General features: G+C 48.9%; 12 protein-coding genes across 12 annotated transcripts; 5 read left to right on the top strand and 7 right to left on the bottom strand.

Annotated features, from left to right (window-relative positions):
- Positions 1-377: 377 nt before the first annotated feature.
- On the top strand, positions 378-652 carry N7489_010588 (uncharacterized protein; the record flags this gene model as incomplete). Its single annotated transcript, XM_056716337.1, has 2 exons — positions 378-455; positions 530-652. The coding sequence occupies 2 exons, from the start codon at positions 378-380 to the stop codon at positions 650-652; spliced, it is 201 nt and encodes a 66-aa protein (XP_056563959.1).
- Positions 653-3,880: 3,228 nt separating this feature from the next.
- Positions 3,881-5,344, bottom strand: N7489_010587 (putative RNA 3'-terminal phosphate cyclase; the record flags this gene model as incomplete). The annotated part of the gene is made up of 1 exon (XM_056716336.1): positions 3,881-5,344. The coding sequence occupies one exon, from the start codon at positions 5,342-5,344 to the stop codon at positions 3,881-3,883; it is 1,464 nt and encodes a 487-aa protein (XP_056563958.1).
- A 463-nt stretch (positions 5,345-5,807) lies between these two features.
- On the top strand, positions 5,808-8,402 carry N7489_010586 (uncharacterized protein; the record flags this gene model as incomplete). The annotated part of the gene is made up of 1 exon (XM_056716335.1): positions 5,808-8,402. One exon carries the CDS (start codon positions 5,808-5,810, stop codon positions 8,400-8,402), a length of 2,595 nt encoding a protein of 864 aa, XP_056563957.1.
- A 1,102-nt stretch (positions 8,403-9,504) lies between these two features.
- Positions 9,505-10,563, top strand: N7489_010585 (sterol desaturase family protein; the record flags this gene model as incomplete). The annotated part of the gene is made up of 3 exons (XM_056716334.1): positions 9,505-9,731; positions 9,796-10,301; positions 10,358-10,563. 3 exons carry the CDS (start codon positions 9,505-9,507, stop codon positions 10,561-10,563), a joined length of 939 nt encoding a protein of 312 aa, XP_056563956.1.
- A 259-nt stretch (positions 10,564-10,822) lies between these two features.
- On the bottom strand, positions 10,823-12,557 carry N7489_010584 (transcription factor domain-containing protein; the record flags this gene model as incomplete). Its single annotated transcript, XM_056716333.1, has 4 exons — positions 10,823-11,127; positions 11,180-11,443; positions 11,638-12,341; positions 12,397-12,557. The coding sequence occupies 4 exons, from the start codon at positions 12,555-12,557 to the stop codon at positions 10,823-10,825; spliced, it is 1,434 nt and encodes a 477-aa protein (XP_056563955.1).
- A 2,377-nt stretch (positions 12,558-14,934) lies between these two features.
- N7489_010583 (uncharacterized protein) lies at positions 14,935-16,809 on the top strand (the record flags this gene model as incomplete). The annotated part of the gene is made up of 2 exons (XM_056716332.1): positions 14,935-14,985; positions 15,055-16,809. The coding sequence occupies 2 exons, from the start codon at positions 14,935-14,937 to the stop codon at positions 16,807-16,809; spliced, it is 1,806 nt and encodes a 601-aa protein (XP_056563954.1).
- Positions 16,810-17,631: 822 nt separating this feature from the next.
- N7489_010582 (aldehyde dehydrogenase family protein) lies at positions 17,632-19,142 on the bottom strand (the record flags this gene model as incomplete). The annotated part of the gene is made up of 3 exons (XM_056716331.1): positions 17,632-18,707; positions 18,764-18,818; positions 18,876-19,142. The coding sequence occupies 3 exons, from the start codon at positions 19,140-19,142 to the stop codon at positions 17,632-17,634; spliced, it is 1,398 nt and encodes a 465-aa protein (XP_056563953.1).
- Positions 19,143-20,006: 864 nt separating this feature from the next.
- On the bottom strand, positions 20,007-21,286 carry N7489_010581 (uncharacterized protein; the record flags this gene model as incomplete). Its single annotated transcript, XM_056716330.1, has 5 exons — positions 20,007-20,294; positions 20,354-20,870; positions 20,939-21,052; positions 21,120-21,150; positions 21,217-21,286. The coding sequence occupies 5 exons, from the start codon at positions 21,284-21,286 to the stop codon at positions 20,007-20,009; spliced, it is 1,020 nt and encodes a 339-aa protein (XP_056563952.1).
- A 797-nt stretch (positions 21,287-22,083) lies between these two features.
- N7489_010580 (uncharacterized protein) lies at positions 22,084-23,903 on the top strand (the record flags this gene model as incomplete). Its single annotated transcript, XM_056716329.1, has 6 exons — positions 22,084-22,290; positions 22,350-22,570; positions 22,620-22,840; positions 22,896-22,939; positions 22,993-23,040; positions 23,133-23,903. The coding sequence occupies 6 exons, from the start codon at positions 22,084-22,086 to the stop codon at positions 23,901-23,903; spliced, it is 1,512 nt and encodes a 503-aa protein (XP_056563951.1).
- A 121-nt stretch (positions 23,904-24,024) lies between these two features.
- N7489_010579 (uncharacterized protein) lies at positions 24,025-25,181 on the bottom strand (the record flags this gene model as incomplete). The annotated part of the gene is given in 5 exon segments (XM_056716328.1): positions 24,025-24,288; positions 24,316-24,498; positions 24,564-25,021; positions 25,060-25,160; positions 25,171-25,181. The coding sequence occupies 5 exon segments, from the start codon at positions 25,179-25,181 to the stop codon at positions 24,025-24,027; spliced, it is 1,017 nt and encodes a 338-aa protein (XP_056563950.1).
- A 96-nt stretch (positions 25,182-25,277) lies between these two features.
- Positions 25,278-26,582, bottom strand: N7489_010578 (NAD(P)/FAD-dependent oxidoreductase; the record flags this gene model as incomplete). Its single annotated transcript, XM_056716327.1, has 1 exon — positions 25,278-26,582. One exon carries the CDS (start codon positions 26,580-26,582, stop codon positions 25,278-25,280), a length of 1,305 nt encoding a protein of 434 aa, XP_056563949.1.
- A 600-nt stretch (positions 26,583-27,182) lies between these two features.
- On the bottom strand, positions 27,183-27,461 carry N7489_010577 (uncharacterized protein; the record flags this gene model as incomplete). The annotated part of the gene is made up of 2 exons (XM_056716326.1): positions 27,183-27,320; positions 27,375-27,461. 2 exons carry the CDS (start codon positions 27,459-27,461, stop codon positions 27,183-27,185), a joined length of 225 nt encoding a protein of 74 aa, XP_056563948.1.
- Positions 27,462-27,831: the final 370 nt, after the last annotated feature.

The following is a 27,831-nucleotide window of genomic DNA, read 5'->3' as shown; positions in this document are numbered from 1 at the left end:
GTAATAAATGGAAATGGGAATAAAAACACTAAAAATTCAAAAACTCCTATTTAACTGCCTAAAGAATTGTATTTGTTGGCTTTTACATGTCTAAGCCATCTTTTTGAGCCTCTGATATAAACCCATCATCTTCTCCCTTTCTTTTCTTCAACTTCTCTACTTAAGTGGAATTTCTACCGCAACCTTCAACCTCCGACGTCATCGTGTTGTACTACACATTCTGGGCCTTGATCCTTATTCTCCGTTACATTTAATCTTGAAAAAAAAAGTATCTAGTCGACTTTTTTCTTTCCCTTTTCTTCTCTCAAGACTCTTTGAGAAGAATTCGCCAACTCCCCTTTGTCGACATTTGATCTAAACCCCGGTCAATATCTACCATGTATTCCTGCGCAAACTATCCCCGTGGTTGCCGAGGCCGTGTCAACCGGCAAGGAGCGAAGTGCTCCGACTGCGTTGTATGTTATCCCTAAAAAATAATATCTTTGGAGACAAAAGGTTATTCAAAGAATAGAACTAACTCCCTTGACAGTCTCTAAACTTGCGCCGCCCTGCTTTTGCTTCGCCCTTCGCTCAACCACGCGAGTACAAGCGCGCGCTGCCCTCAGAGCTCTTTGGCGAGCTTTCCTCTAAAGCCTCTGAGCCAGAGCTGTAATGAATGCAAAGCTCGCACATCCCGGGACGGTCCGGAGAATAACCCAGCTCCTTGCTAGGTTGCATCCTGCCGGCTGGGATTCACCTCGCATGATCTACGGCCGCTTCCTTTGTTCTTTCTTATTTGCCTCTCTTACTCTCTCTCTCTCTCCACATCTCTCATCTGCATCGCCGGGAGTTTCTTTGTTATATTTGGCGACCTGCCATTTGCTCTGATCGCCTAATTTCCTGGCTTTCTCATATTACCTCACCTCTTCGATCTCGTCTGAACTCCCTACATTGGCCGGGCTAATGAGTGAGCTTCCACGAATCTCCTTTTGGGAACTGGGAAACTTGGCATGGACTTCGCGAACATTTCCTTTTTCACTCGCTTGGGTTTGTTTCTAGGACAAAGAACGGCCCGCTATTCTGTTTTGCATGGAGGATAGATCGCATTTTCTTTTTTTGCATGGATACCTACGGACATGGATCTGCCACTGGAGGGCAGTGGCGCTGATGGATTGGGTTCTTTCAACTCTCCGGTTGATCGTTGATCGACCCCTTCTTTTCCTTGCGCATACGTGTGCTTTGATATTCTTTTGTTTTTTGGTTTTTATGCCCTATTTTTATGTTCTTTTAACTGATGTTGACTCTTTCCTTTGTGAACGGTGATGCCATACCCCTCTGTTTTACTTGCGCTATCATATGACCATTCCCCCTAGTGCTATATCCCTATTTACAGCATTCATACTGTTATGTCTTGACCTTCTATGCCATCTCATCTTATCCTTGTATAATCTAGAACTAGATCAGAATACTCAGCCCTGTCAGCAAAGCCCCTGTATTCCCAACCCCGACACCCACTTGCCTATCCTTGCAGTAGCGTGTTCGGGCCTCGATGGACATCCCCTCAGCCCCAGTGGCACTACACTGGGGCTGTGAAGTTTCAGCCCCCAAACACCCCTCTCCCAGACCCGACGTGGGGATCCGGCACCCGGCTAATCCTCTTCGCTAACATTTTTCAGCCGCAATAACTCCCGCGTCTCACATTGAAACAGACATCCGAGCGCCAACATACCAAAAAAAGAAAAAGAATTCGCATATACCCCAAAGTTTAGAAATCTGCCCGTGCACACACCTCACCCATCACCGCTGACTCAACAACACCTCAAACTCGCACGGTACCTAGGTACCCTCGGGTACCCTTCACCCTTCACGCAGCCCATCCATTTCCATCGTCGCATCAACCCCGCCCCCGACTCCGCTGCGCAATGCCGACTCCAACCCTTGTAACTAAATCCCCGTCACGATCTAGACTCAGCCCGAATCTGTAGATCCGCGCCTTGTCGATGCACGGGTGGCATGCTTTTTCTAGTAAGTGGCCGCGCGACGTTGCACGCGTACGGGTTAGGCAATAAAGGCATTTGTGCGAGGCTTAGGCTTAGGCGTAGTACGACCGTCGTCGATCGGGTTTTGTCGAGAGCTCATGTCATGCAGGGGGTATCCCTGTCTTGGTGGGCGCACACATACATAGAAATGCACAAGCTCTCGGTGGTATTGCATTGACGCCGTTATGGCTTGCGGATACATCCCGGAGAATTATTGGTTCCGAGGGGGTTGGTTTCTACGATTTACGATGACGATGACGATGACGATAACGATGTGCGATTTGCTATCGTGTGCTACGTTACTACCTTCTTTACGTGGATAGGGCGTGTCATACCTTGCAGACAAGACTATAGGAACGGGGGAAAAGGGGGCCGTCTACTCCGTGCAAAGTTCTCCGTACTGTGTTCTCCGTTCTCCGTATATAGGAGAATACCGAAGGAAGAGAACTATGTCGATCGCTTGTCTCAGAGATAGATAGTTCCACTCTATGTTGTGTTCCATATCTGAAACTATTGTCTATATTATTGTAAGCTAGACATTCCAGGAAACACTCAAAAAGAAGAACGGGAAAAAGAGTGAATCCACATTCCATAGTCGGATTGTGTCAGATTCGGGCTTTGAATGTAAAACAAAGAGTGGAATAAGCCAACTAACGAGTCTAACGAGTCTAGTGTGGAATATCCGCTTCTAGCCTCTTCTATTGGCCTTCTACGCGGTTTCTGTTTTGGTTCTCTAGCGTGGAAATCTCAAGCCCCTTTTTTTCCCCCTGTTTTGCTCGGTATCGCGTATTTTTTTCCACGCTCAGCCACATTCCACTGTAGCGGATCGATCGCTGTTTCAGGAACTGTGGGGAATTTGGCACGTTCCATCAGGGGTGGTCTGCTCTTGAGATTTTCTCGCTAGTTTGGAATTCCTACGATCTGTTGATCGCTGTGTGGGAGGGATGATCGTTGTGGCGTTGCTTTTCCCGTTGACAGTTTGGTAAATGGATCATCGCTCTATATTTCCACATTTGGCATATTGGGTCACATCCCTGAACTTGAGGAAGCAAGTACCTACCTAGAAGAGAGTGGAAATCCTAGATTACTTTCTTAATTACATAGATTAATACTATATTAACTTGTCTCCCTAATATCCCGACATAATGGCAATATGTTATGCAGCTGCAACAACATAGCCAATCCTCCATTAGAAAATAGATTAGATTTCGAAAAGTCTAGAAGGGAAAAGAAAACAGGGATCACATGGAATCCAACTCAGACACCTGTGAGCTTGTCTATATCCAACAAGCCAGAGTGGATATGCGTTGTTGCATGTCGCCCGAACACGAACACTCGATATCCACTGCGCCCTATAAGCGTTCGAAGGCACCCGTTTGACCCTCTGATCCGATACATGTGTCAACCCGTCAAACGTTGCCGTCGTGGAGATGTACCCGATCGGATCTACACGGTATACGCCTCTCGGCTAATAGTTACCAATTGGTTGTTAGTTCCGGTCTGGAACCTTCGGCTTTGGATGATAAGCACGGAACGGCTGGGATGACCCAACAAGTGTTTGGCCCCCTGGAAGAGCCGCTTTGGGGCGTAGATCCTTTAATCTCGGGCTCTAAGGTAGTCGGGCACGTTACGTGGACACCGGCACTTGGCGGAAGAAATTTGCGATGGATAGATTGCTTTTGCCGAGAGTTACAGCCAGTACGGAGTACGGAGCGTGCTGGGGCTCAGTTTAATATTGACGTTTTATATATTAGGCTTTCTTGGTGGATCATTGTTCGGGTGGAGGTTGCAGCCTATAGAGGCTCAAAATTCAATTGGCGCCTTCAATACTGCATTGTAGATGTTTCTCCAGATGCAACGGTCTATACATCTAACATCTGCCGGCACACCCATTGTGCGGTCTTTGTGTGGAGTGTCCAATCTCTCTCATCTTCCAGAGTTTCGGTATCTGTTGCGTCGGTATCATTCCCACTTGCGTGGCAGGCCTTTCCAAGTGCTTCGAAGACAACAACCTGGTCTCTCATGTAACTATCTAGACAAGCTCTCTTGGCGGTGGAAGCAGGTTCCCGGTCTGGCTGGGCATTTGGACTCTCATCTGAGATTTCCCCGATGAATCCTTCCACGCATCGGCGGACTAGATGTGCAGCCGCAGAAAATGGTATCTCATTTTGAGAATCATGCCGACGGTCCTGGGCTTGCTGGTGTTTTTGCTTCCCTTTGTTCTTTGGCTTAGGCAGACGATCACCTCCTGTGCCGCCGAGAATATCGTGGCCTATTTTGAACCCTGAGGAGGTATGAGCCACAAGAAGGATATACACATGGCTACGGTGATTTGTAGCTTCCGATGTGTGGATTTTGATAGGAACTGGTGTATCTTTGGACGATGTCTCGGGAGCATCCTCTTCAGCTGGACGCGATGTAGAGCGTTTGGCAAATATAGACGGATTCAGCTTCATCGCTTCACGACGGAGAGTGTGCTGAGTGAATTGTTCGATAAACTGGCGAACGGTACTCCCCCCGCCCTCTTCTGCATTGGCGTTCAATGTAGGTTGATCAGGTGCTAGCACTGTGATATCAATTTGCGTAACTTTCCCACGTTTGTAATCCATCAAGTTAATCCGCGGGAAGCTGCATACAGGCTCGGCTGCCCTGTCTCGTTGTACTGACTCCTCGGGCTGGTTTTTGCCATCTAGATTATATCGAGATCCCAGCGTATGTATGAGGAAAGTGACTGATCCAAGGTCAACCGGCCCCGTTGTCCAGCCGCGCTTATGAAGGATAATGGACAGGGGAGGAAGTCCAAGCTTGGCAAAATTGGGCACGATGACTTGTGCTGCATAGTCATATGAAGGAGAATAAGAAGCGTTGGTTCCACCGGTTATGGTTACTTTCACAAAGTGAGCAGTCACCTGCGTTCCAACATGAAGCAGATACGGGTAGAGGGCCTGGAAGACGAGAAAGATGGCACCGGCAGTCGTGAGCTTGATGTCGTATTCAGACTTTACGGTGACATGCGACAAGTCCAGAAGCGGTCCGCTTTTCGATCTAGTGGACTGCGGAAATAAGTTCAAGAACTGGGAGCCAACCTCGCCTCCCGATACTTTGCTACCGCTAATCTCGGCCAACAGCTTCACTGCTGCAGCATGAGATCTCTTGAGTCCCTTCTTTCCCTCTCTGTTCCCGCGAACATGGTCAATACTAACTGGACGACCAGTCAATGCAGACAGCCCAATGGCGATGCGAACCAGCTGCCCACCTCCTTCCAGCGTTCGGCCGTTCAAATAGACATGGTTTGATTTGGGTGAAGTAGATCGCGAGGCCGCCATTTGAGACAATTTAGTTATATTTGACACTGATACCTTGGAATGCCTCGATAAATGTGCGAAAAACAAGTAGTATATTCATTTCGACTTTTGAGTTGGTCCTGAGTCAGATCATGAGGCTGCGTCATCTTGGCGTGAGTCACCGTTTGGGGCACTTAGCGCATAGCAAAGGCTTGCTTCTGCTGGAAAGGAAACCGAAATTTGACCAAGAGACTTGGAAGGTTGGGAAATGGAAAGAAATGTAGACATGGAAGTTGCCATGGGGTTATTTCGCACCTTCCGTACTGCCCAGGTGGTGATGAAGTACTTCTTTCCGTGACCTCGTCTTGAATCTTCTCTCTGCAAATCCCCAAATCCGTTCTGCTCTATATCCCTTCTTCAGTCAATACTGCTGTACTTATATACTCTGCAGACATTTTGTAACATGTTTCCCTCTACATCCAATACACGCAGCCTAAGAAGGTCCATGTCCACCCGCTCAATACGAAAACCGCGACGACCAGCCGCGGAGATCCCCGATGCAGCTGTGCAGCATGCAGCCGCTGCAGCTGCAGCTTCCCGGGCAATGCGCTCAAGTCAACGCTCGTCTCAGGAGTCGAAGAACTCATACGAACGACTAGGAGGTCCAGGAAATGTGGCCATCCCTCGAAGGCGTACCGGATCGAGTCTTCGGAGCACTGACGATAGCTCGTCGGTTGTCCAGGCTGACTTGTCCAAAGTCCAAAACCTTCGTCACTCCAAAGAATTGTCCGGTGTATCAGGTCGAGCGCCTTGCTTCGATGACCCTGCCGCCCTTCCACCCATCACGGAGCTCGATGGACTTGATGGACGAGACAGCTCAGTTCCCTCGTCATACCGCCGACTGCGCAAGGCCAAGTCAATGTTCTCGACCAGGCAGCGAACTTCACAGACTCCATATGGAGTGCCTCCCCTTCCTTGCGGTGATCCTCTTGATCCTGAGCGCAGTCCTGGATTCCAGCTGCCACGAACAATGAGACGATCCGTGTCTTTCCTTCGAGGAAGCTATCAATCCACACAAGTTGATCCAACTGCTAAGGGCCATGATGCAGCTGTTCAGCTTGCTCGTAGTCAATTCGCTCAGACTCCCGACGGTAGAGGTGTACAACCTCGCCGGTCATCTTTCTTACTCAGACGCAAGAGGGAGCACAGGCCATTTCGAAAGTCCTTCCGGGCCACAAGTGAATGTGGCGTCGATACCGGGCTTTCTCATGAATTCCGATCTTTTTCAAGTTCCATCAAAAACAAATTCAGACGTGTATTTGGGTTTTCCAGGCTCGCCGATCAACCTACGCCACGTGGTACCCCAAATGGCGCTGAGGTGTCCGTAGAAACTCCCGTTGGGAAATGCACGGAGGAATACTCTCCACAAAAACTTGCAGCCACTGAAGACGGCATTGATTCTAACTATTTCCAGTCAATGCCCCAGTCTCCCAGCCACGATAGCCTCTGCACTTCCAAGTCGCGCGTCACCAGTTGGGCTGATTCAACCACCCCGAACACAGTTACTACCCGGAAGCCAGGACATCGCCAGTCTCTTTCTTTGATCCGAGAGGACGGGAACCTGCATCAGCAACTACCACGAACTCCTACTATGGATGATACGGCAAATCAATCTCCTTTGGGCGTGAGGGCAAACCCTCACCGAATTAGCATAGTCGACAGTCAGGATCTGTACACTGCGTTGATGAAGCAAATGGGCCAAAATTCCCTGTCTGGTCCCGACGAGGAGATGGTCTTCGGCAGAGTCTCGCAGCATCGTGTGATTCCAGAGCGGGCGAGTTCGGTCTACTCCCAACATGGCCGAAGCAGTATCCGCCATGTCGCAAGCCAAGAATGCTCAACCTCGCCTGGTTCATTCGCAACAGCGCGTGATGGTGATCAATCCAGTCCACGAAAGTATCCGCGCTCGGCTAAGTCGATGCAATTTTCTCGGGGCGTGCCGTCTCAGGTGAAGAATCAACATATGACTGCTATTTCAGACAAAACATCGCCGCAATCAACGTACGCTTTGAGCGAGGAATCGGATGAGGAAGATGGTAGCGTTATTGTTTCTCGCACTCGGGCCTCGAAAAGGGACATTGTTTCCCCAAGTGTCTATTCCCGAACCACCAGTGGCAATACCCCAACAAGAACTGACAATGTCGACATGGACGTCCATGATGAACCAGGAACAGCGACCATCTTCGCTCCACAGCGGACAACATACAGCTCACCCAAGCGTGCGAATCGTGTTTCATCTTCTATGCCTCATAGAAACCCCAGTGCAGACTGGCAGCAATGGATGAGCTCACAGATCGAAAGAATTGAGCAGGCAAGCCCCACAAGGGAACACGTCAGAGAAGATGCGCAGTACCAAGACGATGATGAGTACTTTACTAGCCTAGCTCGACGAGCTCCTGTCGCTATCTCGGCTCGCTCTTCAGCAGTTGTAAAGGTTCAAGACCAAAGTATCACTGGGCGCAAAGCCTCCACTGAGAACAAAGTCCGGTCACAGAGCAATTTCTCCCGACCGTTGATCCAGGCTTCCGGCATGCGAACCATCGTGCCATTGCCGACAACTAAGTCAGAAAATATGGCGCAGGCTCACGCTACCTCATTGTCCATGGATACCGCTACCATGTCTGGCGAAAATGTTTCACCCAAGCCAATTCCCGCTGCTTGCAATCAAGAACCGTCGCCAATACGACTGAGATCCGGAAACATGCAGCCGCCAGAGTCCCCAACCCCAAAGGGAGTGGGCATGAAGCGATCCTGGACAAAAGAGCAACAGCGACGCTATTCAGCCAGACGTGCTCCAATCGCTCAAGATAGTAGGATCAATCATTTCCGGTCCATGCGCACCCAACGAGATAACCGTGCAAACAATGAGAATGCGAGGCAGCGGGATGAGTACAGTGACATGATGGAGAGCTACCACCAACTTCAGGACATTCATTCCACGATCTCTAGCAAGCGCATGGTGGATATGTTCTTGGACAGTCGCCGTCGGCAAATGGGTGAAATCACTGACAACAATACAACCACAGAGGCTTTTCTTTGAATGTGAGAGACGTACACTTTTTGCTATTGGAATACCTCTGGGGGTGGTTCATTTTTTGCTCTGTCATATTCTTTCGGGGATCCTGACCACTCATTCACTCATTCACTCATCCATCAGTTTTGGGACATGTATACTAAAGCTCCAGGTCGGAGTTGGGCAGTTTGTTTACCTGATATCGAAGCATGGAAGCAGCCATTTTTATCTTTCGTTATTTCCACCAAAAAAAAAATTAGTCGAAACATCATTCATTTAATATCCAGCCAGTTCGATGAAATAGGAAAAAAAAGAAAGTGCAAAAAGAAATCTCTCCCTCGGGGAATCGAACCCCGGTCTCCCGCGCTTATCGGTGTTAATGACAAGCGGAAATCATCACCACTAGACCAAGGAAGATTGGATGGCTGAGTTACTGCTCGGCCACTTGGCTGGTTGATGGAATGACCTGGCCATTTAGATATTATGAGGGAGTCCTCCTAACTATTCACATCGGAGTCAACAACGTAGCTTCAATACCCATTTATCCAGATAATGATCGACGGCAATATCCTTCCTGGTCGAACGTGCTATAGATTAATTTTGTTCTATTCACGAGCAGAGGAAAAAAAGGCACCCCGAGGAAAATAAAATAGTTGAAGCTATCGAGGATATATATATTCTTCGATTGTCCCATAGCCTGACATGTCAACCACGAATTGTATCGAAGAACCTGTATTCAATTACGGGGGCCATTACGTTACACGAAAAACTCACCGCGTCCAAGAGACAAAAGGTGTTTAATTGATCAGATATCTTCGCATATGCCTCTCGAAACTATTATATATGGCCGTGTAGGTATGTCCTTCCAACCAGTGGTATACACGCGTGGTACTAAGTGGGTCACTGCGTGTAAATAGGTGTTCCATGTAGGGAATTCCCGTGTGGGTATTTGCCGTGTTGGTATTCCCCGAATAAGCCGCAGCCAACCCTCCATGGATGTAGGTATTTTCCAGGTAGGTAATTGCCATGTAGGTATATCCCTTGTAGGTATTGTCCATACATAAGAGAAGAGAAATGGTTCCGTCTTTGCGTAGAGTGACTTGTCCAAGGGACATAACACATTTATCCAATGGATATCTTCCTCGACATTCTGGATACATTGGTCCTCGATCAGTGCTACGCATTCCTCTCACCAGACCCAGCGGCAATTCTCAATGGAGATCTTCCAACCAATGCCAATTTGAATCGACATGTTGGCATTTATTACCCCATGCAGCCCTCAAAGTGGGCAGAGGCAAGCCTCTGGAAGAGAGATGACATTGCCAGACAAGCATTGTCGTTATACTTGATCACATGGTAAGCTCTTTCACCCAAACTGCAGTATCCCGACGACTGATTCAGTTATCCATATACGAAACAGGCTTTTCGCAATGATAATGTACCTCCTCGGTAGCCTGCTACTATACCACACAGTATACGACAAAAGACTCCTCCAACACCCACGATTCCTCCCAAACCAGATCAAGCTCGAGATCAACCAAGGCATCTCGGCAATCCCCGTAATGGCCCTCCTCACCGTTCCATTTTTCCTAGCAGAGATCCGCGGATGGTCGAAACTATACGATTTCACCAGCGACTCTCCGTTCTTCGGATACACCTTGCTGCAATATCCGTTGTTTATCTGCTTCACAGATAGCGGGATTTACTGGATACACCGTGGTCTGCACCATCCTCGCGTTTACCGCTGGCTTCACAAGCCACACCATAAATGGGCTGTGCCGACGCCTTTCGCTAGTTATGCGTTTCATCCTTTGGATGGGTGGTCGCAGAGTCTGCCCTACCACGTTTACCCGTTGGTTTTTCCGTTGCAGAAAGGTGCTTATCTGGGGCTGTTTATTTTTGTCACTGTATGGACGGTGCTGATTCGTGAGTCTGTCCGTCCCCGTGAAACGATAGAATGGTTGCTTACGCTGTTTCCACAGATGACGCAGAGTATATGCCGACATCGGTGGTGATTAACGGTGCTTCTTGTCATACGATGCATCACTTGTACTTCAACTACAATTATGGTCAGTTTACAACGGCATGGGATCGCCTGGCAGGAACGTATCGAAAACCCAAGGGTGATGGCTTTATGGAAAGCCAGCAATTGGATGGGAAGGAGAAGATCGGAGATAAACTCGATTGAGATTACCGAAGAGCGCGGGTTTTGTATTCAAATGTACCAGTATAATCGATCTCCAATTTGGCCTCTGTTATTGACGGGGTCTTCATTTGACTCGAGAGGATCGTAATACTTAATAATACAATGTAGATCTGGATGTCTATTTCGATTTCAATTGTCCTGGCCAAAAGGAGGAAAATAAGTAGCCGCAATTTGCAGCATACTCGGGGTGAAATACAGATTTTCCATGTATGAATCCGGCTATATTATGTTATATCCAACCTCATGACGGAGCTTGGTGGCACCATTGAATGAATTCATTCAAATTCCCCAAGTCATCGGTAGCAGTGTTATCCATATACCGAAGGCTAACATCAGATCTGCCGGTAGCATTCAGCGTGGCATTCAACAACCACCAAAGCTCCTGAGCGTGTTTCGGATATCCAAGGTGAAGGAATTGATCTTTATCCAGGAGACCAATGACAGAATCCCAGATGAGCTTCCAGTTACCAGATGCACAGCGTATTCTATCGAGAGATAGGTATCTTAACAAGCCCGCTCTCGCCTGGAATGCGAGGGAGTTAATGGCTGTTGTGACAGTGTTAGCAAATCAATCATTTGGCTGGTTTGGGTCGCATACCGTAAATCAGAATCAGGAGATGCTCAACTGATACCGAAAGACCCCATGGTATTCGGTCATTGCTTAGAGGGGTTTCGAGCAACTGCGCGACCACGTCTTTCAGGGGAGGAAGCGGGAGCTCCGTCGAGTGCGACATGGCAATCCTGCTGAAAGAGGATGCGTTTTCAGCTTCCCATAACCCGGCACTCCAAGGAAAATGACAGTCCATTTCGAAGACCGATATTGACGGGTGGTTTTTGAAGCAGACTGTGAGGAATCCATCCGCTAGAAAGACCCAACAAGCGATTCTTAGAGCTGGTTAGCGGTGCACCTCGAAAGATCGGAGAGAATGGGGATATAGTACCGTATACACGTTTCCTCTGCCACTAAATTTCTCCAAGTCCTCTCATCACAAACGGTGGGAGCAGTTCCTCGCTTGAGCTGAAAAATCCCTAGGGATCGTATGGTGGATACCAAACATGGATGTCGGACAATGCGAATGCGACGTCTTGTTTGCATATTGTCCTGTCCAAATTGAAGCATCTCAATAACAAGAGCACTTTGTAGTAGCTGTACAGTTGATAAGAGATGCGACTGGTCTTTCGGGGAAGCGACTGTTGATAGATCCGCAATTTTCCGAAATATATACTCTTCTGCGACGTCGAAGAGGCCGGATGGTAGGGCACCTCCATCCAATGGAATAGTATATGTAGCACCGGATAAGAATATTGAGAGTAACAGAGGATTGGAGATGTTTCCGGGGTCGAAGGTTGGAAAATGCACCACGGGTAAATGCCAGTGAAGAGAGTGGAAAAACGCAGAGATAGAAGCGGAGATATTGGAGACCCCCAACAGAGTAGAAAGCTCCATAGCATCAAGTGGGTTTAGCGTTCCTGCAGTCCCCAGACCCATTGACTTTGAAGTGTCGACCAACTCTGTCATAATCTCGGATAATTGGTTGGAAAGCTTTGAAGGAAAGAGTGTATCAGGACTGAACTGAAGGAGATAATCGTCCGCGAAAGAGGGTAGAGTTGACGGTATTTGGAAAGGCGAACTTGTAAGTTGGAAATCGCCACCAAAAGCCGACATAGGATCAGTGGGAACGAGAGCATCTTCGATATGGGAATTGAGTGTTTCGAGGTTTCTTCGAACAGAGCATTTTGCTGTTTCCCCAATTGCCAGCCTGTCCCTCTGAAAAGAAGGATCAGCAAAGTGTTGGAGAAAAGAAAATAACCCACTGTCTCTTGAGGTGGCTCGCGATACGGTTATAGACGGCGAGCACGGCGAGAGCGAGGTTACTGTAGAGCAACTGGGATCCCCGGAAGGCACCTCTTGGGTTACGAAAGTACATTGTCGCCCAAGAGAGCGACAGCGAGAACACGGTGAATTTCGGTCGCATGATACTTTGGCAAAGAAGCATGGCTCGCAGGAATGCCTTTTCCTGCCTGGCTTGGCTGCAGGAGGCGCAGGTTGGTTGAACTTTTTTGCGCAGGTCTTGATATGTCTTCGTGCGACCTCACTTTCGAAATATTAGATCATGTTCATTATTTATGGTGAAGATAGTTTACATACGACTTTACAAATGCTTTGCCGCACAAAGGGCAGCTGGAAGAGGGCAGCTGTGTATCTGGGAGGTGGTCAGCCTAACTCCGTATTCACATTTGTAATCGGGGATCATTCCAAGGACCTTACGGGTGGTTTCATGACGAATTAAATGCGTCTTCCTCTGATAGGCCTTTTCACAAAGTGTACATTGAAACATGACTTCGAAAGCCGCCTTTATTGCAAAGCGGAAGGAAAAACCAGGAAAGGGGCGGCCACGAAGGTCGCGTGGACGAATCCCATCCGTGCGTGGCCGAATCCTTCACAAATTCCAAGATTGGCAAATATTGATTTCTGAAGTCGCAAAAATTGGATTTCAACTTGGACAGGCTATTTTATTATTGTCTTAGGTGAGGTTCTTGGATGGAGACTGAACGGAATGGTGACCTATATCAAAATTTGTCATTTATTCGGGCGATGTACGCCAGACCTCGGGAGTACTTCGGAGGACGGAGTCGGAGTTACAGCCCAAAGGCTTCAATAAACTACTGAGGACAAATGGGACAGGGCTTGACCATGCCATGCTATGTAGAGTCTGCAAGGGTAAGTGACAAACCACGCTAATAACGCTGCATACTATGATTTGCCAGTGAGACGCTTCTTTTTGCGGGCCACTGGAGGAAGATTGCTGATCTTATGTTTGTGATCAACAATTCAACGTGGGATCATCTCTATATTGTAGTTCCTATGTTTTATATCTATGGCATATGCAAGGATATTTAGAAAAACCGCGGGATATCAATGAAGGCTGGACACCCGGAGGAGAATTGCCTCAAGCGACAGCTCTCGGTTCCTTGTTACTTTCCCAACCATGAAAGTAAGCCGGTTTTTTTTTAAATCTATTTACTATTTACGCCATGGGAGCAATTTTACGGAAGTTTCCGAACCCCTGGCGTGCACGGGACCTGCATCGAACTGATCAGATCATTAGTGGAGCTGTACAAAAGGTTTCCTATTCTGTAAATTAAGGTATCATATCCACCGATGGAGAGAAGTCCCGTTTTCTCGAGCACACGGAGTTCTTCAATTACAAATCCATGGAGATATCCATGATCCATGATCTTTGTTTATGAGGAAGTCCGCAACGGATGTATTCAGGCGCCGGGGTAAAGCCGGGGATCAAAGACAACGATGCCCAGACTATAGATCAGGCTCCACATACGGAAACAGACGTTGTGGGTCAGAACAAGATTAAAAAAGACCCAAAAAGATCCAAATGGCGGTGGGGCTCACATCTCTAGCGCAGCCAAGGTCAAGGATACTAAGGGTTAATGAACCATGGGGTAGTGCCGAATTAGACCGTAAGTCTCAATTCCTGTGCAATGCTTCGGCGTCCGATGCGATGTACAACATAGTGCTTGGTTCGTAAGGAGTAGATAATAGTTTGCGCTGGACTGGAAAGAAAAAGCGAGCAGGTTTGATTGGCTGCAAATTAATTTAGAAATGCAGCGTACCTGACTAGGAATCCTTGCGCTCCAGTAGCCGGTTCTGCACCAGTAGGAGGCACATGATGACTGGTCCGTCGGGATTACGGGACTCCAACTTAGTGGAACAGTCATTTTGCTGGTCTAATTTGGGATCATTCGGCTTGTCTCATCGAATAGCCCTATATTGAAACTTACACCTTGCTTGGGGTAGCCCCTGAACTGAGATATCACGAGCACAAAGAACTCATCGAGATACGTTGTGCATATGGGGATATGTGTGGCTGAACTAGTTTGGGCTAGACTGCCAGCGGGAGCAATCAAATAACGCGCTAATTGCATTAGCGGCCCGGGAACGAAGTGATAGGTCCAGCATAAGATTGGGATATCAGGTTTGGTTCATTCACCAACTTGTCAACGAAAAACGAGGAAATCACGAGTAGGCAACCAATCGGAACATTAGTTCCAAGTAAAATGGGCTGGTCTAGTCTGAACTTCTCGCTTGGCGTTCCTTTTTGGGCTAGATAATAGCTTGCGATGTACAGAGTACGAAGCGTCGAGGTTTGCTCCCCTATTTTAAAATTGCTATAATGACTGCCTGGTGGGTTGGCACATATAAGGCTGGTTACCTCTCTGGTTTATTCCTGCTCTTCATATCTTCGTTGTCAGCTTTTTGACCTATCACTCGTTTTGCAGGTCATTCAGCGTCCATTCTTTACTTCGGGCTGAATAGACTTCCAACTTGCAACGATGAAGCAATCCATGATCGCTTCGCTTGTGGCTCTCGCAGCCTCGTCCTCGGTAAGAAAATTCCACGGAGGGTTGCTGTTGTAAATAGATCCACAGCTAACACATCACCCCATGGTATAGGGAGTTCAAGCGGCTGATGGCTTGATTAACGTACCCGTTAATCTCTGCGCAGCCATACTTGGAGTGGCCGAATGCAACCAGAAGGCCGTGACGAATGGCTTAATCAGCGTGCCTATTAATGCATGCGCTGCAGTCCTTGGAAAGGCCCAGTGTGAACAGGCCGCTTTGTCTTCCAGGAGCGAGGGTGGTCTGGTTAGCGTGCCCGTGAATCTCTGCGCAGCCATCCTTGGAGTGGCCGAATGCAACCAGAAGACCGTGGCAAATGGATTGATCGACGTGCCTGTTAACGCATGTGCTGCAGTTCTTGGGAAAGCCAAATGCCACCAGATCTCTTCTCCCAGCAGCGGCGGCGGCGGCGACGACCATGACGACGGTGCTCTGATCAATATCCCTGTTGGACTCTGCGCAGCCATCCTCGGAGAGGCCGAATGCAAGCAGAAGACAGCCAGCAGTGATGGCTTGATCGACGTGCCTGTTAACGCATGTGCTGCAGTTCTTGGGAAAGCCAAATGCCACCAGATCTCTTCTCCCAGCAGCGGCGGCGGCGGCGACGACCATGACGACGGTGCTCTGATCAATATCCCTGTTGGACTCTGCGGAGCCATCCTTGGAGAGGTAGAATGCAAGCAAAAGACTACCACTGATGGTGGCTTGATCAATGTACCCGTTAACACATGCGTGGCTGCCCTCGGAAAAGCCAAGTGTGACCAGGCCTCTTCCTGTAACAGCGGCGACGGTTCCCTTATCAATGTGCCGATCGACGTTTGCCTGGCTGTCCTTGGTGAGGCCCAGTGCAAGCAGAAGTCTGACTCAAATGGTGGTCTGGTCAACATCCCCATCAACGTATGTCTAGCCGTTTTGGGTGAGGTTGATTGCCATGATAGATCTCCCCCGACTGAGATTCCAGGCAAGCCAGGCAAGCCTGATACTCCCGTCCCCATTGTTCCCGGCGAGGTTCCAGGCAAGCCGGGCAAGCCTGATACCCCGGTCCCCGTTGTCCCTGGCGAAGTCCCAGGCAAGCCAGGCAAGCCTGACACCCCGGTCCCCGTTGTTCCCGGCGAAGTCCCAGGAAAGCCAGGCAAGCCTGATACCCCTGTCCCCGTTGTTCCTGGCGAGGTCCCAGGCGAGGTCCCAGGGAAGCCGGGCAAGCCTGACACTCCCGTCCCCGTTGTTCCTGGTGAGGTTCCGGGCAAGCCTGCTGGCCCTGGTGAGACTCCCGTCCCCATCGTTCCCGGCGAAGTTCCCGGCAAGCCAGGCAAGCCTGACACTCCCGTCCCCGTTGTTCCTGGCGAGGTTCCAGGCAAGCCTGCTGGCCCTGGTGAGACTCCCATTCCCGGCGAAGTTCCAGGCAAGCCTACTGGCCCCGGAGTTGTCCCTGGAGAGACTCCCGGCAAGCCTGCTGGCCCTGGAGAGACTCCCGTTCCCGGCAAAGTTCCAGGCAAGCCTACCGGCCCAGGTGTTGTCCCTTCCGGCACTGTAGCACGCCCATCCCCCACCGGAGCTTACACCCGTGTGACTCCCACCTACACTAGTGTCGTCACTGTCTGCAACGCCGCCTGCAACGCCTCCAAGACCTCTACTGGCCTTGTGGCTCACACTTCTCCTGCATCTGGTGGTAGCGGGAGCAAGCCCAGCCCCAGTCACACCCCTAGCCCCAGCCCCAGCATCATTCCGTTCAACGAGGCTGGCCGTGCTACCTTGTCCGGTGTTGCCGTGGTGTTCGGAGCTCTCTGCGCTGTTGCTATGCAGATCTAAGTCTTGATTTAAGCTCAGATACTGGCGAAGGCGCTAGCTGGTGGTGACTTTTCCGATCGTTCAATGTTGAGATTCACATGTTGCGTTGGGCATACCAGTCTGTCTGTCTTTTCTTTTTCTCCTTCTCTGTTCCATTGTTTAAATCAGCATAAGTTAATATAATCCCACGATATACGTCTATGAATTCACCTAGTTGTTCTTGCTATTAAAGCTTTCCATGTGTATATGGTGACTTTATTGGTTACATCACTTTGTATATGCCAAGGGAGGTGTTTGTAGAGTTTAGCAGTTCCACGGGTGCTGCCCATCAATCCGACGTTAGCTTCCAGCTTAATCGAACATTGGAGACTTTTACAAACACCTTTTTTCTAAGGAAAAGAAAAAGCGAATTCCAAATTCATTCGTTCTGCCAAAATAAAAGGACAAAAGGGTCGAATGTGAATGAAAATGGCAAAAAAATGGCAAAAAAATGGCAAAAAATCCTCTGACCCGGGATCGAACCAGGGACCTCAAGATAACAAGTTCCATGAGAACACGTCAATTACAGTCTTGCGCTCTTCCAGCTGAGCTATCAGATGACGTTATTGACAGTCTTGCATCTTATAACAATAAAGTCAAGCTCAACGCAACCGCCGCATTATCCTTGGCTAGCATTTTCCTCTTCTTCAAAATCACTCCTGAAATATGTATATTGACTTTGGATAGGTAAGGAATAACAGATGCGTCTTTCTGGATGCCTATGAAGCTCGACAAGCAGCTCTGACCTCTAAATAGGGGCATGTTTCCCAGCATGTCATCTTCGTTGTGAGGGCGATGGACAGTCTACTTGCGAAGCTGAATTATCTGTGTGTGAGAGTACGACATCAAGCCCTGGTTCCCCCACTCGCCTCCAATCCCACTTTGCTTCCATCCAGAAAGGTAGCCATATGGGTTGGGGTCTTCAGCGCTATTGATCCATACGCTTCCGACTTCGACTCTCCGCGCAATGCGCTCCGCCTTGCCAACATCATCCGCCCAGACGCAGCCCCCCAAGCCAGTTTCTGTCGCATTGACCCTTGAAATCACTTCATCCTCATTAGACCACTTCATGAGCGGGATGACAGGACCGAACTGCTCCAATTGGACGATGCGAGAATCATGTGGTGGTTGATCCACAACGACGGGTGCGATGAAAAACCCTGGGTGCTCGTCGGTAGTCCCCCCACAAAGTAAAGTATAGTTGTTTTTCTTGCAATCGGCGATGATATCTTTAACCAGTCTGTACTGTGACTCATTCTGAATGGGACTGAACATAGGTGACTGGTCGCCAGCAAGGTCGATTTTGATGTCCTTGACTGCCTCAACAAAAGTGTCCCGGAATTCTTGGAAAATGGACTCATGCACATAGACTCTTTTTGTAGCAACGCACATCTGGCCCGAATGGATAAGAACTCCGGCAGCAACCTTAGCAGCAACGGCTTTGACATCAACGTCGGGGCAGATGATACATCCATCATTTCCACCAAGCTCGAGTGTAACTCGCTTTAGAGTCTTGGCTGCGCTTTCTGCTACCTTTCTTCCAGTCGCAATGGATCCGGTGAAACTTATCTTGTCGATCCCCGGATGAATGGTAATGAGCCTTCCCATATCGTCGTCTCCATTAAGCACCTGAAGCACACCCCGCGGAAGCACTGATGTTGCAAGCTCAACGAACTTCAAAGTGGCACATGGGGTGGATGGCGATGGTTTGACAATGACGCAGTTACCCATGACAAGCGCTGCAGAAACTTTGGCGGCGGCTAACACGAGCGGAAAATTCCAAGGGCAAATCGCACCCACCACTCCTATAGGATGATGGGTTGACACGATCTTGGTTTTATCGTTTTCGTGTTCGACTTTGTCGGGCAATGACTGGGATGCTGGACCAATCAGCTTTTGCAGCCAAACAACGTTCTTGAATGTAAATTTGCGATACCATTAAATCTGATAAAAGCCAAAGTATCATTAATCTCCATGTTTGCGAGGAGGTTCTGGGAAGCTTATTAGCAATATTTCCAATATTCACAACATGGAAGGTCCTTCGTTACCGATTTTCCGGTCTCCCCTGCCAAAGGGGCATGTATCTCATCTCTTCGCTGTTCTAGCTCATCCGCTAGCTTCAGTAGGTACGTTTGTCTTTCCTCGATAGTCAAGAGCTTCCATGATTTAAATGACGCCCTTGCAGCATCAACTGCGTAGTTCAGTTGCGTCTCATGTGCGACTGGCACATCCCAGAGAGGTTCATCGGTCCTGGGGTTTGTGACTGTTGTAGAATCTCCGGAGCGGAGCTCCGAGTCGATGATATTGTAGAACATTTCGGATCTTAGGAAAAAGAGCAAGACTCAACATGGGAACCTAATACATCTGCCAACTGATTAAATATTGAATGCCAGATGAGTAGTGGGTTGACGCCACATCTGTGACGGGATTCCTACCTCATTTTCATCCCGGATAGGATACCAGATGGCGCGGGCCGAGTTTGAGACTTCGGATGTAAATGAAATTAGGAGCTATAATTAGCTGAGGAGCTGACGTCGACATTACGAGGGATACCAAGAGGGAAATATGCCTGAGGCGTGGGGGATTGCAAGCGTGGAAGGAATTTCTAGAGAAGAGCCACGAATCTCAAAACAAACACCATATGCTGAGCTGAGCTGTGTTTTGGAATTAAGTCAGAGTTAGCCGTTGCATGCCCAGCATCCTGATTATGCATTAATTACATCGGATACCTTGAAAGTCTACCTAGAAAGTCTAGCTAAAAGGACACGTAAGGAGTCTGCGGCCGCATAACCAGGCAAGTATTCTTGTTGTAGGAATTGGCTATAGTAGGAACTAGTACTATAGAAGCTAATACTGCAAGGACTAATAACTAGAACTTTGTAAGAATGAGGTGATGAGTGTGTGGAAGGCGGCCAAATCTAAAAACCATAGAAAAGTACGATACGGTGCACTGGGGGTTGGAGACTGCCTATCTCCCTCCCTTTGCTATGCTAACTAACGTGTCATGTCTCCAATACATTTGCGCTTCTTCCTTCAAATCAAGGTAACGTGTATTATAGCTCTAACTACATGTAGGTAAAGTACCTTCTTGTTTGAACAATTGATATTGGCATGTCGCTAAGCAATTTAACGGAACAAGCAATCCTTTTATTATGTTACAAAAGATCCAAATTCATCGGTCAAAGCTCATCATGTGGATGATCGTAATCATCTGCCCATATTTCAGGATTCTGTATGAACTTCCGAGCACGATGCGCGCTTCCGATTGCGGCGACATAAGCCGGGTCCAGCTGGTCTCGAAGCATAGGAATCCATTCCATGGGCAGGGCCTGAGAAACGATCGACCGGAGAGAATTCATCGCAGGCAACGGTGCTTCGCCACTTACGATGACCGCTCGAACGTGCTGCGCGTCATCCGTTTTCTTCAGATTAGAGATGAAATTGTGAATGACCTGCGATACCCGGCTCTGATAGTCATATAGATTAGAGTTTATAGATGAATCGTGAACAAGAGAGAATAACAAACCTCTGAATCCGCCGGGTCTACCTTCCATAGTCCTAAGTCTGGGTAGCGTGCGTAGCTATGCTCATGTTCAAGTGTGTCGACTCCGAGTTCTGTGAGATCCGCGGTCCACAAATCCAGGGAATAGCCGTTGTAATCAATGTAAACAGCGATATTTAATGGGCCGTGCATCAAATCAAAGTCAGGAGGATACCCAAGACTTTCGGGTGTATCAAGACTATAGGCCAAGCGAGCAGCATTGAGGAACCCTAGCAGCTGCCCTGGGTGCGTCAATTCCGGAGCCACATCCGTGCCTGTTAGCGCTGTCAAGACGTGATCTCTGGAGATGGTGTCCAAATCCGAGGGTAGGCTGACGGCTGAAATCCTAACAGGGCGGCCTAGTGTATGATTCGCAGCCCCGGTCATGTGCCGCAGAGTATCAGAGAGAATCATGCTATCATTATTGCTGTAGCCTTGATACTCCTTCGGTGCTGGGATGAGTCCATCTCCTTCCCGTAGGAAGACCTTTTGAAAGCGCACTCTGGGAAAATAGGAGATATGTTAGCTTTGGATTCCACTTCACTTGGTCTTCCGGGTGCATTAAATTACACTCTTTTTTGAGAGTCAGTGACTAGACTCTCCATGTGCTTTTGATAGTCCGCTGGTGCCTCAAGTTTCGCCACCGTGATCGATTCATTAGATGCCGTGTAGTAAGCCGCCGTGCTAGTTTGAGATTGCCTGTTTAGTAACCAAGGTCTCCGGCCCTGGGGATAGAATCAGAGCCACATACATGTACTTAAATCCGAAGTTAACACCAAGGGCTGTAGGCAGACAAGGATTCCTTATGTTAGCGTCAAGTACAATTTTATGAACAGAGTCACCCATACGATAGTCGTCCATAGCAAGAGCCAGCGTGACCCAGAGCAGAAGCCAGCGTAGCGTCCACATCATACTCATGGCCAATTATACGTGAAGAAGTTAGCTGATCAGTCGAAACTACCTAAGTAGACTCGAGGCTTCTTTTTAAAAGGTACTCCCTCTACGGAGTAGGCTTTAGGTAAATGGCGTGATTCCCAATAAAGTACTGCACCAGAACGCAGGTCCCACCGAAATTCACTGGGAGTTACCTAATCGGGACTGATCTCCAGAGCTGTTTCGGCCCCCACCCGCACATCATGGAAGGAAACACGTTTGAAGAGACGGAGAACGCCGGTTATTTGTCCCGTCAATTCCGTTGTGGGTCGCTTGTCAGGAGGCTCCAAGACTGTGCGTGGGGGCTAATTACGGTTCCAGGTAAGGTTGTGGATGATCTGCGGAGCCTCATCCTATGTACATGTGGACATATATCATAGAGACCTTCCATTATAGGTAGCCTTGTGTAGGTCATAATCTTCGTTCAAGGAAAGATCAATCTTGGGGACTCTTTCCAAAATTACAAATACCCCCCCTGATGGATCAACCCTCCCCTCACGCGAAGGAAGTGAAGATCCCAATGAAGAAGCGTGCTAGCCTTATGGCTTGATCTCCACATCCCGACTACAAATTCCTACATAAATATGCTGTCAAGGGTACCTCTTTCATTTCTGGCAGCCTCTCGAGACTGAAGCTGGTTCGTGTGCGAAATGGCTTTTCAATTGCTACTTGTTAGCATCTGTCTCTCCTTTCTGGTGAATCCATCAATCTCCACCCCTGTGTCGACTGACGGGACTACGTCTCTTTTCGAGAGAGAATGGGTCCACCCGGGCTACTTGGACATGTTGCATAGTAAATGGAGGGGCATCTACTTTACCGATGCTGCGGAGACATGCTCAAGCGAGCAACTCGATACATTAGTCAAGTCTCTTGAACAATCCCATAAGCTTCTCTTGGGACCCCCGTCATCCCCTAACCCTGCGAAAACCCCTGGCTGGAACCGGTTCTTCCTCAATGATGATAATGTGGCAGACGATGAAGGCTGGTCGGTAAGTTTGCCTGGAATCCTCTAACACTAGCATGAAACTAACTGGAGCGACCTATGTAGGGCGAAGCTCAACAGGATGACTTCATGAACGTCATGCGTAAGAATATCTATCTTCGCCTGCAACATATTTGGCTAACAAGATCAGACAATTTCCAGCAGGCCCAGCATTTCCCTGAATGGGGTACTAACTATAAATGGAAAACCATGAAGCCTGGAAGTCGGATCACGTTTACATGCAAAGAACCGAAGATAGCCGCAAATCGCTGTAAAGACAAGGGCTCGTAAGTCCGATAACTATTGACAAGAAGAGCAAGTCATTAATGAGTTTAGGGGTGCATTCCGCTTCCCAGGAAGTCACGCCGATTCTGATGGCTACGGCGATGTTATCGTGTTTTGTCCCGCAGTCTTCGGACCGAAGTACAAGGACATGGATGAACTGATTAACGGCCGCCGGAAGTCCATTTCGTACCTACCCCAGCTATGGACAAAGGCCCATGCTATGACACACGAGATCTTCCATTGCCAGCGAGCGCTTAAAACCCAGTTCTTGAGTAAGCCCGGAATACGGCGTGTCACGTCGACTCGAATGCTAATGAACGTACTCAGTTACGGACATCTATGATAACGTCGCTGGCATTACGTCCAAAAAGGTATGATTCTTTCTTGCTTTTCTTTTTTTACAAAAAACTTACGATATCACCAGGCCGTCTATGGGCCAGAGTACTGCGCCAGATACGCACGGAAAAACGCGGTACATTCCCGCAGAAGTCGGAACAGAATTAATACGAACGTGAAGAAGAATGGTGATTATAAAAATTCCATATTTATCTAAACACGAAACAGACGGAGCTGACATTAATCACAGCTGATAGTTACGCATGGCTCCTGAGCTTCAATTGGCTTAATTATTACTTCGACTGGCAAAGTAACGGCGATTACGAGGTGGACATCATCCACGACGAAGTCAAGCGCGACACGCAGACTGATTCCACTGATAACGACGCTGATATTGACGTTGAACACGATCCCGATAGCATGCTGGATGGCGACTCGATTGATGTCAATGAAGTTTATCCTCAGGCAAACTGTGCGCAAGTCGGGAGCGATCCCATGAACGTGAAGTGCGAGTATGTGGATGAGGACTATGACGACTGGGTCGAAGATCATCCGCATCCATCAGTATCACGATCCATGGTATCGGCCACGGCGACCCCTACCTCAACACCATTGGTTTCAGCCACACCTACACCTACCCCTTCTGCGACCGGGTCGGCCACATGTGAAGTGATCTTTGAGGATGAACTGTCTTCCACAAAGGATTGGATGTACAAGGTTATTGTGAGTGGAGATTGGGCCACACAGGACGCGATCAAATCTGGTGTGGAAGGCTGCGTGAGCAACTCCGACGACCTTACCGCCTGGATTTGGGAGGATCAGGGAGATGGGACGTGGATGGCTGCATTCGACCTTAAGAACTTCGAGGACGAAAATTGTGTGCCGGATGCCATCCAAAGCGCATCGGATGATCTGATCAAGGATGTTTCGTGTCCAGTCCACAATGGCGCGGACCCTACTCTCTCAACTCGGTTGATGATGGAGGGTGCTTCTGGATAATCCACGAGCTTCCTGCTTATACTGGGTTTTTTTTTGGGGACTATGTGAAGGGTCGAAGATGATGGGCGTGGCTGGAGATAGGATGGATGATGGGTGAGAAGAGGATTCCATGGAAGGCCAGCTAATCTATGGGGTGACGGTTGGCAGCTGGCATCCATCGTCCTTGACAGGTTTCAAAATGAGAGACCCCTTCCAATGTACTTCCTACAATCAAAAATAACCCAGTTTGCCCACGTGTTGGACATTCACTGAGTTTCATAGATGCTGACTTCGTAGATCGGGTATTGAGGCAGTTGATAATCAGGGTGATGATGAACTCATTCTTGAACCCGGAGTTTTTGAAGAACTGCGTCCCGTAGTAGATGATGAAATTGATCCGGGTTAGCTGCTACAGCCCTTGCAGGAAACATACTGGAGCGAGCCATTTCAGCAGATCGCCCCGGAAGCAGTCGATGTATCCCGACTCGCCAAGGCTAGCCTCATACCGGTGGTTTGCCTGGATCTCGGCGAGCCCCCGGAACGGCTTCGTGATCTTCGGGGAGGCGACGGAGTCGCGAGAGGCTGCGCGCTGCGGCTTCGTTGTTGTCTCGCTCCACTAGGTAGCGTGGGGTTTTAGGGAGAATGAGCATGCCTACCACTAGAATGATAGACCAGAAAAACCGGAGGGCGATGGGGATACGGTAGGAACTGGAGTCGTGGTGATCGTGCGTTGCGTTGTCCATTACTGATGCTAGGTGACGATGGTGATAGTGAATTGGTACGTGCCGACGATAAAGTCTCGGATCCATTTAGGTGCGGTCTCGGACTGGTAGAGAGGGACTTTTGGGTGATATCGTAACTGTCAGTGCTTGGATAGGTGAAGAAAGGAAATTGCATGGCAAGTAACATACCCAGAGCAGAAATCAGGCCCACCCTCAAGCAGACAAAGAACCCTTCGTCAAGAAAGGGCGGAATGTCGGTTGCGATTGTCTGCAGGATTACTCCCAGAGCAAACACAGCATTTGACGCAGCCAGACTGGCCGGGATTGTCCCTGTAGCCCGCGGAGAACGCGGCAGCCCAAGGAGGCATGGGAGGATGCCACTGATGGTGCCAGTATCATAGCTAGATAAACACGCGCCTGGTCAGAGAGCGCTTCCACGAGATGGAGATGTCTACCCCCCGCGCCAGCTATGGCACCCACCCAAACAGAATCCCCCCGAAGGTGACGATACCACTTATAAATATGGCAGGCCAGGCTTTGCTGCAGTTTCTTCGGGCTTTTCCAACAGAACGCCCATGGTATTTATGTAACGGCACACTCGAAAGGGGAGGAACAGGAGAGTATTATTTGAGAAAAACTGATATGGAAGAGGATTTGAGCTATTTAAATGTGTCTAGGTCTCTCGGTTATAGATATCATTATATTTGGACAATGATTGTCGCAGAAGCAAATCAGCTTCAACGCCTTGGAATCGTGCAGGATCCAAGGCGTCCAGCAGAGCCTTATCTTCTGAAGTTGTCGCATTCTCACCATCATCAAGAATCTCTCTTGCCAATAGCTTAGCAGTACCAGCAGCAGTTGTAACCCAAATGGCTGCAGCAAGCCATAGATTCGCAACATCAGGAACCCGACCCGCGAAAGGCAGGTTGTCAGGCGTGACAGAAAATATACCATTGAATGGCTTGTCTGCTACCCAAGGCTCTTCTGTCTCCATGTTCTGTCCCTGGACCTGGAATTCTGTTTTGTTCTTCAGGTTCGAACAGGCTTCTGACAGCACTTGATCGAAGCTTGATGGCCAAGCTCCAATCGCGCTTTCAGTGGGATCAAGCTGCATCGGGGGATGATCATAACTGCCCAGACCATCTCGGTCACCGTGGTCCCTTGCATAGACGTGATGGTCCAGCCAGCGAACGAATGGATAAGGGGCACCGACACGTCTAGTCCGAGCCGGAGTAAAGGTGTAAGGGTGTGCGACGGGGACGATGGGAATGGGGAGTTGCGTAACAGGGGTGCTGCCATTGGAAATCAAGGAAGATGTCCAAATGCCAGTAGCGAGAATCACAGTACTGCCTTCCGAGTTGATATCTCCGCTAGCGGTCTTGATAGCCGCTATCTTCGACGTTTCGTTCTCTATCGTGGTCGCAAAGCCTGTTACGGCGGCTTCCAAGAAATCTACCCCTCTGGTGCGAGCTTGGTCGACATAGTAGGAAGTAATGACGCCCGCATTTGCGGTTCCATCGGATGGGAAATGCAGACAGTGCTTAATCGAGTTGGCGTCAATAAAATCCGGGGCAAGAGAGGCGGCCGCTTCTGGGGTGAGAAGCTCCGCAGGTAGACCAGCCTCCTGCGCGATTCTTTGCCGGCGCGTTAATGTCTCCAAGCCCGGAGGCGTAGAGGAAAGTTCCAAGCCGCCGACTGTTTCAAAGCCACCTGGAATTGTGAGGTAGTCCTGGACTGTGTCTTTAGCCAACCGAGTCAAGACCGGCGACTCATTGAGTTGGCCAACGAATCCTGGAGCGTGACCGGTGGAACCCAATAGAGTTTCTAGACTTTTGTCGATGAGTATAATATGATTTTCAGTTTGGGCTTTGGAAAGATGGAACGCGAGCGCTGCGCCGACAATGCCTCCCCCAACGATAATGATCTGGCGAGGAGAGGGATTGTTATTCAATTGCGCGATAGTCAATGTAGACGGCATCGTGGAACTGTGTTTAAAATTTTTTAACTGATTTAGAAAGGGTGAGTACAATGAAAGAGGCCCTGGATAGTGATCTTAACTGTATAGATGGCGCTATGCCAGCCCGATGTCGGCATCCTTGTCCCCTCATATATCCGCCCCCAACCGCGCTTTTGCGGAGTTGCTATTGCTTTAATCGTTAGTGATTGGTTAAAAAGTGAGCCAAGTATGTTTAATTGTGACTTGTATCCGCTCAAGTCTCCTCGGCGTTGAACGATGACTCAGTTGTCATGGACAGACCACGTTGTCTCAGATCGTAAGACATGTTGAGGCTTCGAGCACTATCAATGGCAGATTATGGAGAGTGTGTAAATGCGTTAAGCTAAATGTTCCTGGAGCATCCTAAAAAGCTCTTCTTTAGCGTACTCCGTACCTAATTTATGAATGTGAAGACGTTCGTTAACATTTGGTATTCTGACAGACGGCAAGCGGGGCTCCAGAAACGGCTCCTATTGCCCTCCTACCATCGCCTTTCAATATCCCATTCCCTATGCTGAGAAAGTCCTCGCAGTCTTAAGCTGTTTTCCCTGGTACGTTGCATGCACTGTGAGTTTGGACTGGTTATTCCTCCGAACCTCCAGGGGTCCCTACTCGGTCATCTTCGCCCGAGATAGACTGTTGCTTGACCTCAACCAGAGGAAGAGACTTTTTGGATTCTTGGTTTTCTCCGATCACTTGTCCACCCCTCTCCCGTTGATGCTGTCTGGAATGTAAGATCGAGAAATGACTCGTCTGCCCTGTTTTAACTCTTACACCAGCTGTGAAGTTGGCACCCAGTCTCCGCTCTCCGGTTAGGAAGGGCCCAACCACTTGCACCGTCACTGGCACAACTTCCTGCATGAGGTATAGGGCCATGCACTGTACAAAAGCAATGTGGCTGGCAGGATTAAGCTTCAAGCGTCCTCGTCAAAGTCATCGAATGGGAGATGGCCAGGGACTCTGGCAAACTGCAGGAAGTTAAACAGTTTTTCTTCGTCAAACGCACTTTTTTCTCTTTTCGCGGCCCTATCGACATTCAAACTCAACATATATCAGAGTACTATGGGGGCATTTTGCTTACTTGTGGCGCACTTTAGCTATACTGCTTTACCTCTCGTCATTCCCAATGGATGGATACTCGGCTACCGTCACAAGAGAAGCCTATGAGCTATCATGAGTTCCCTATCCCACGCCGGACTCCAACTGCAACTATTCAAGATCTGCGGTCCTC

The sequence above is a fragment of the Penicillium chrysogenum genome (genome assembly GCF_028827035.1).
Source record: "Penicillium chrysogenum strain IBT 35668 chromosome Unknown utg000005l_segment0_segment0, whole genome shotgun sequence".
NCBI classification, from domain to species: domain Eukaryota; kingdom Fungi; phylum Ascomycota; class Eurotiomycetes; order Eurotiales; family Aspergillaceae; genus Penicillium; species Penicillium chrysogenum.
Note: the sequence above shows the minus strand (reverse complement) of the source record. Positions and strands in the feature narration are given on the sequence as shown.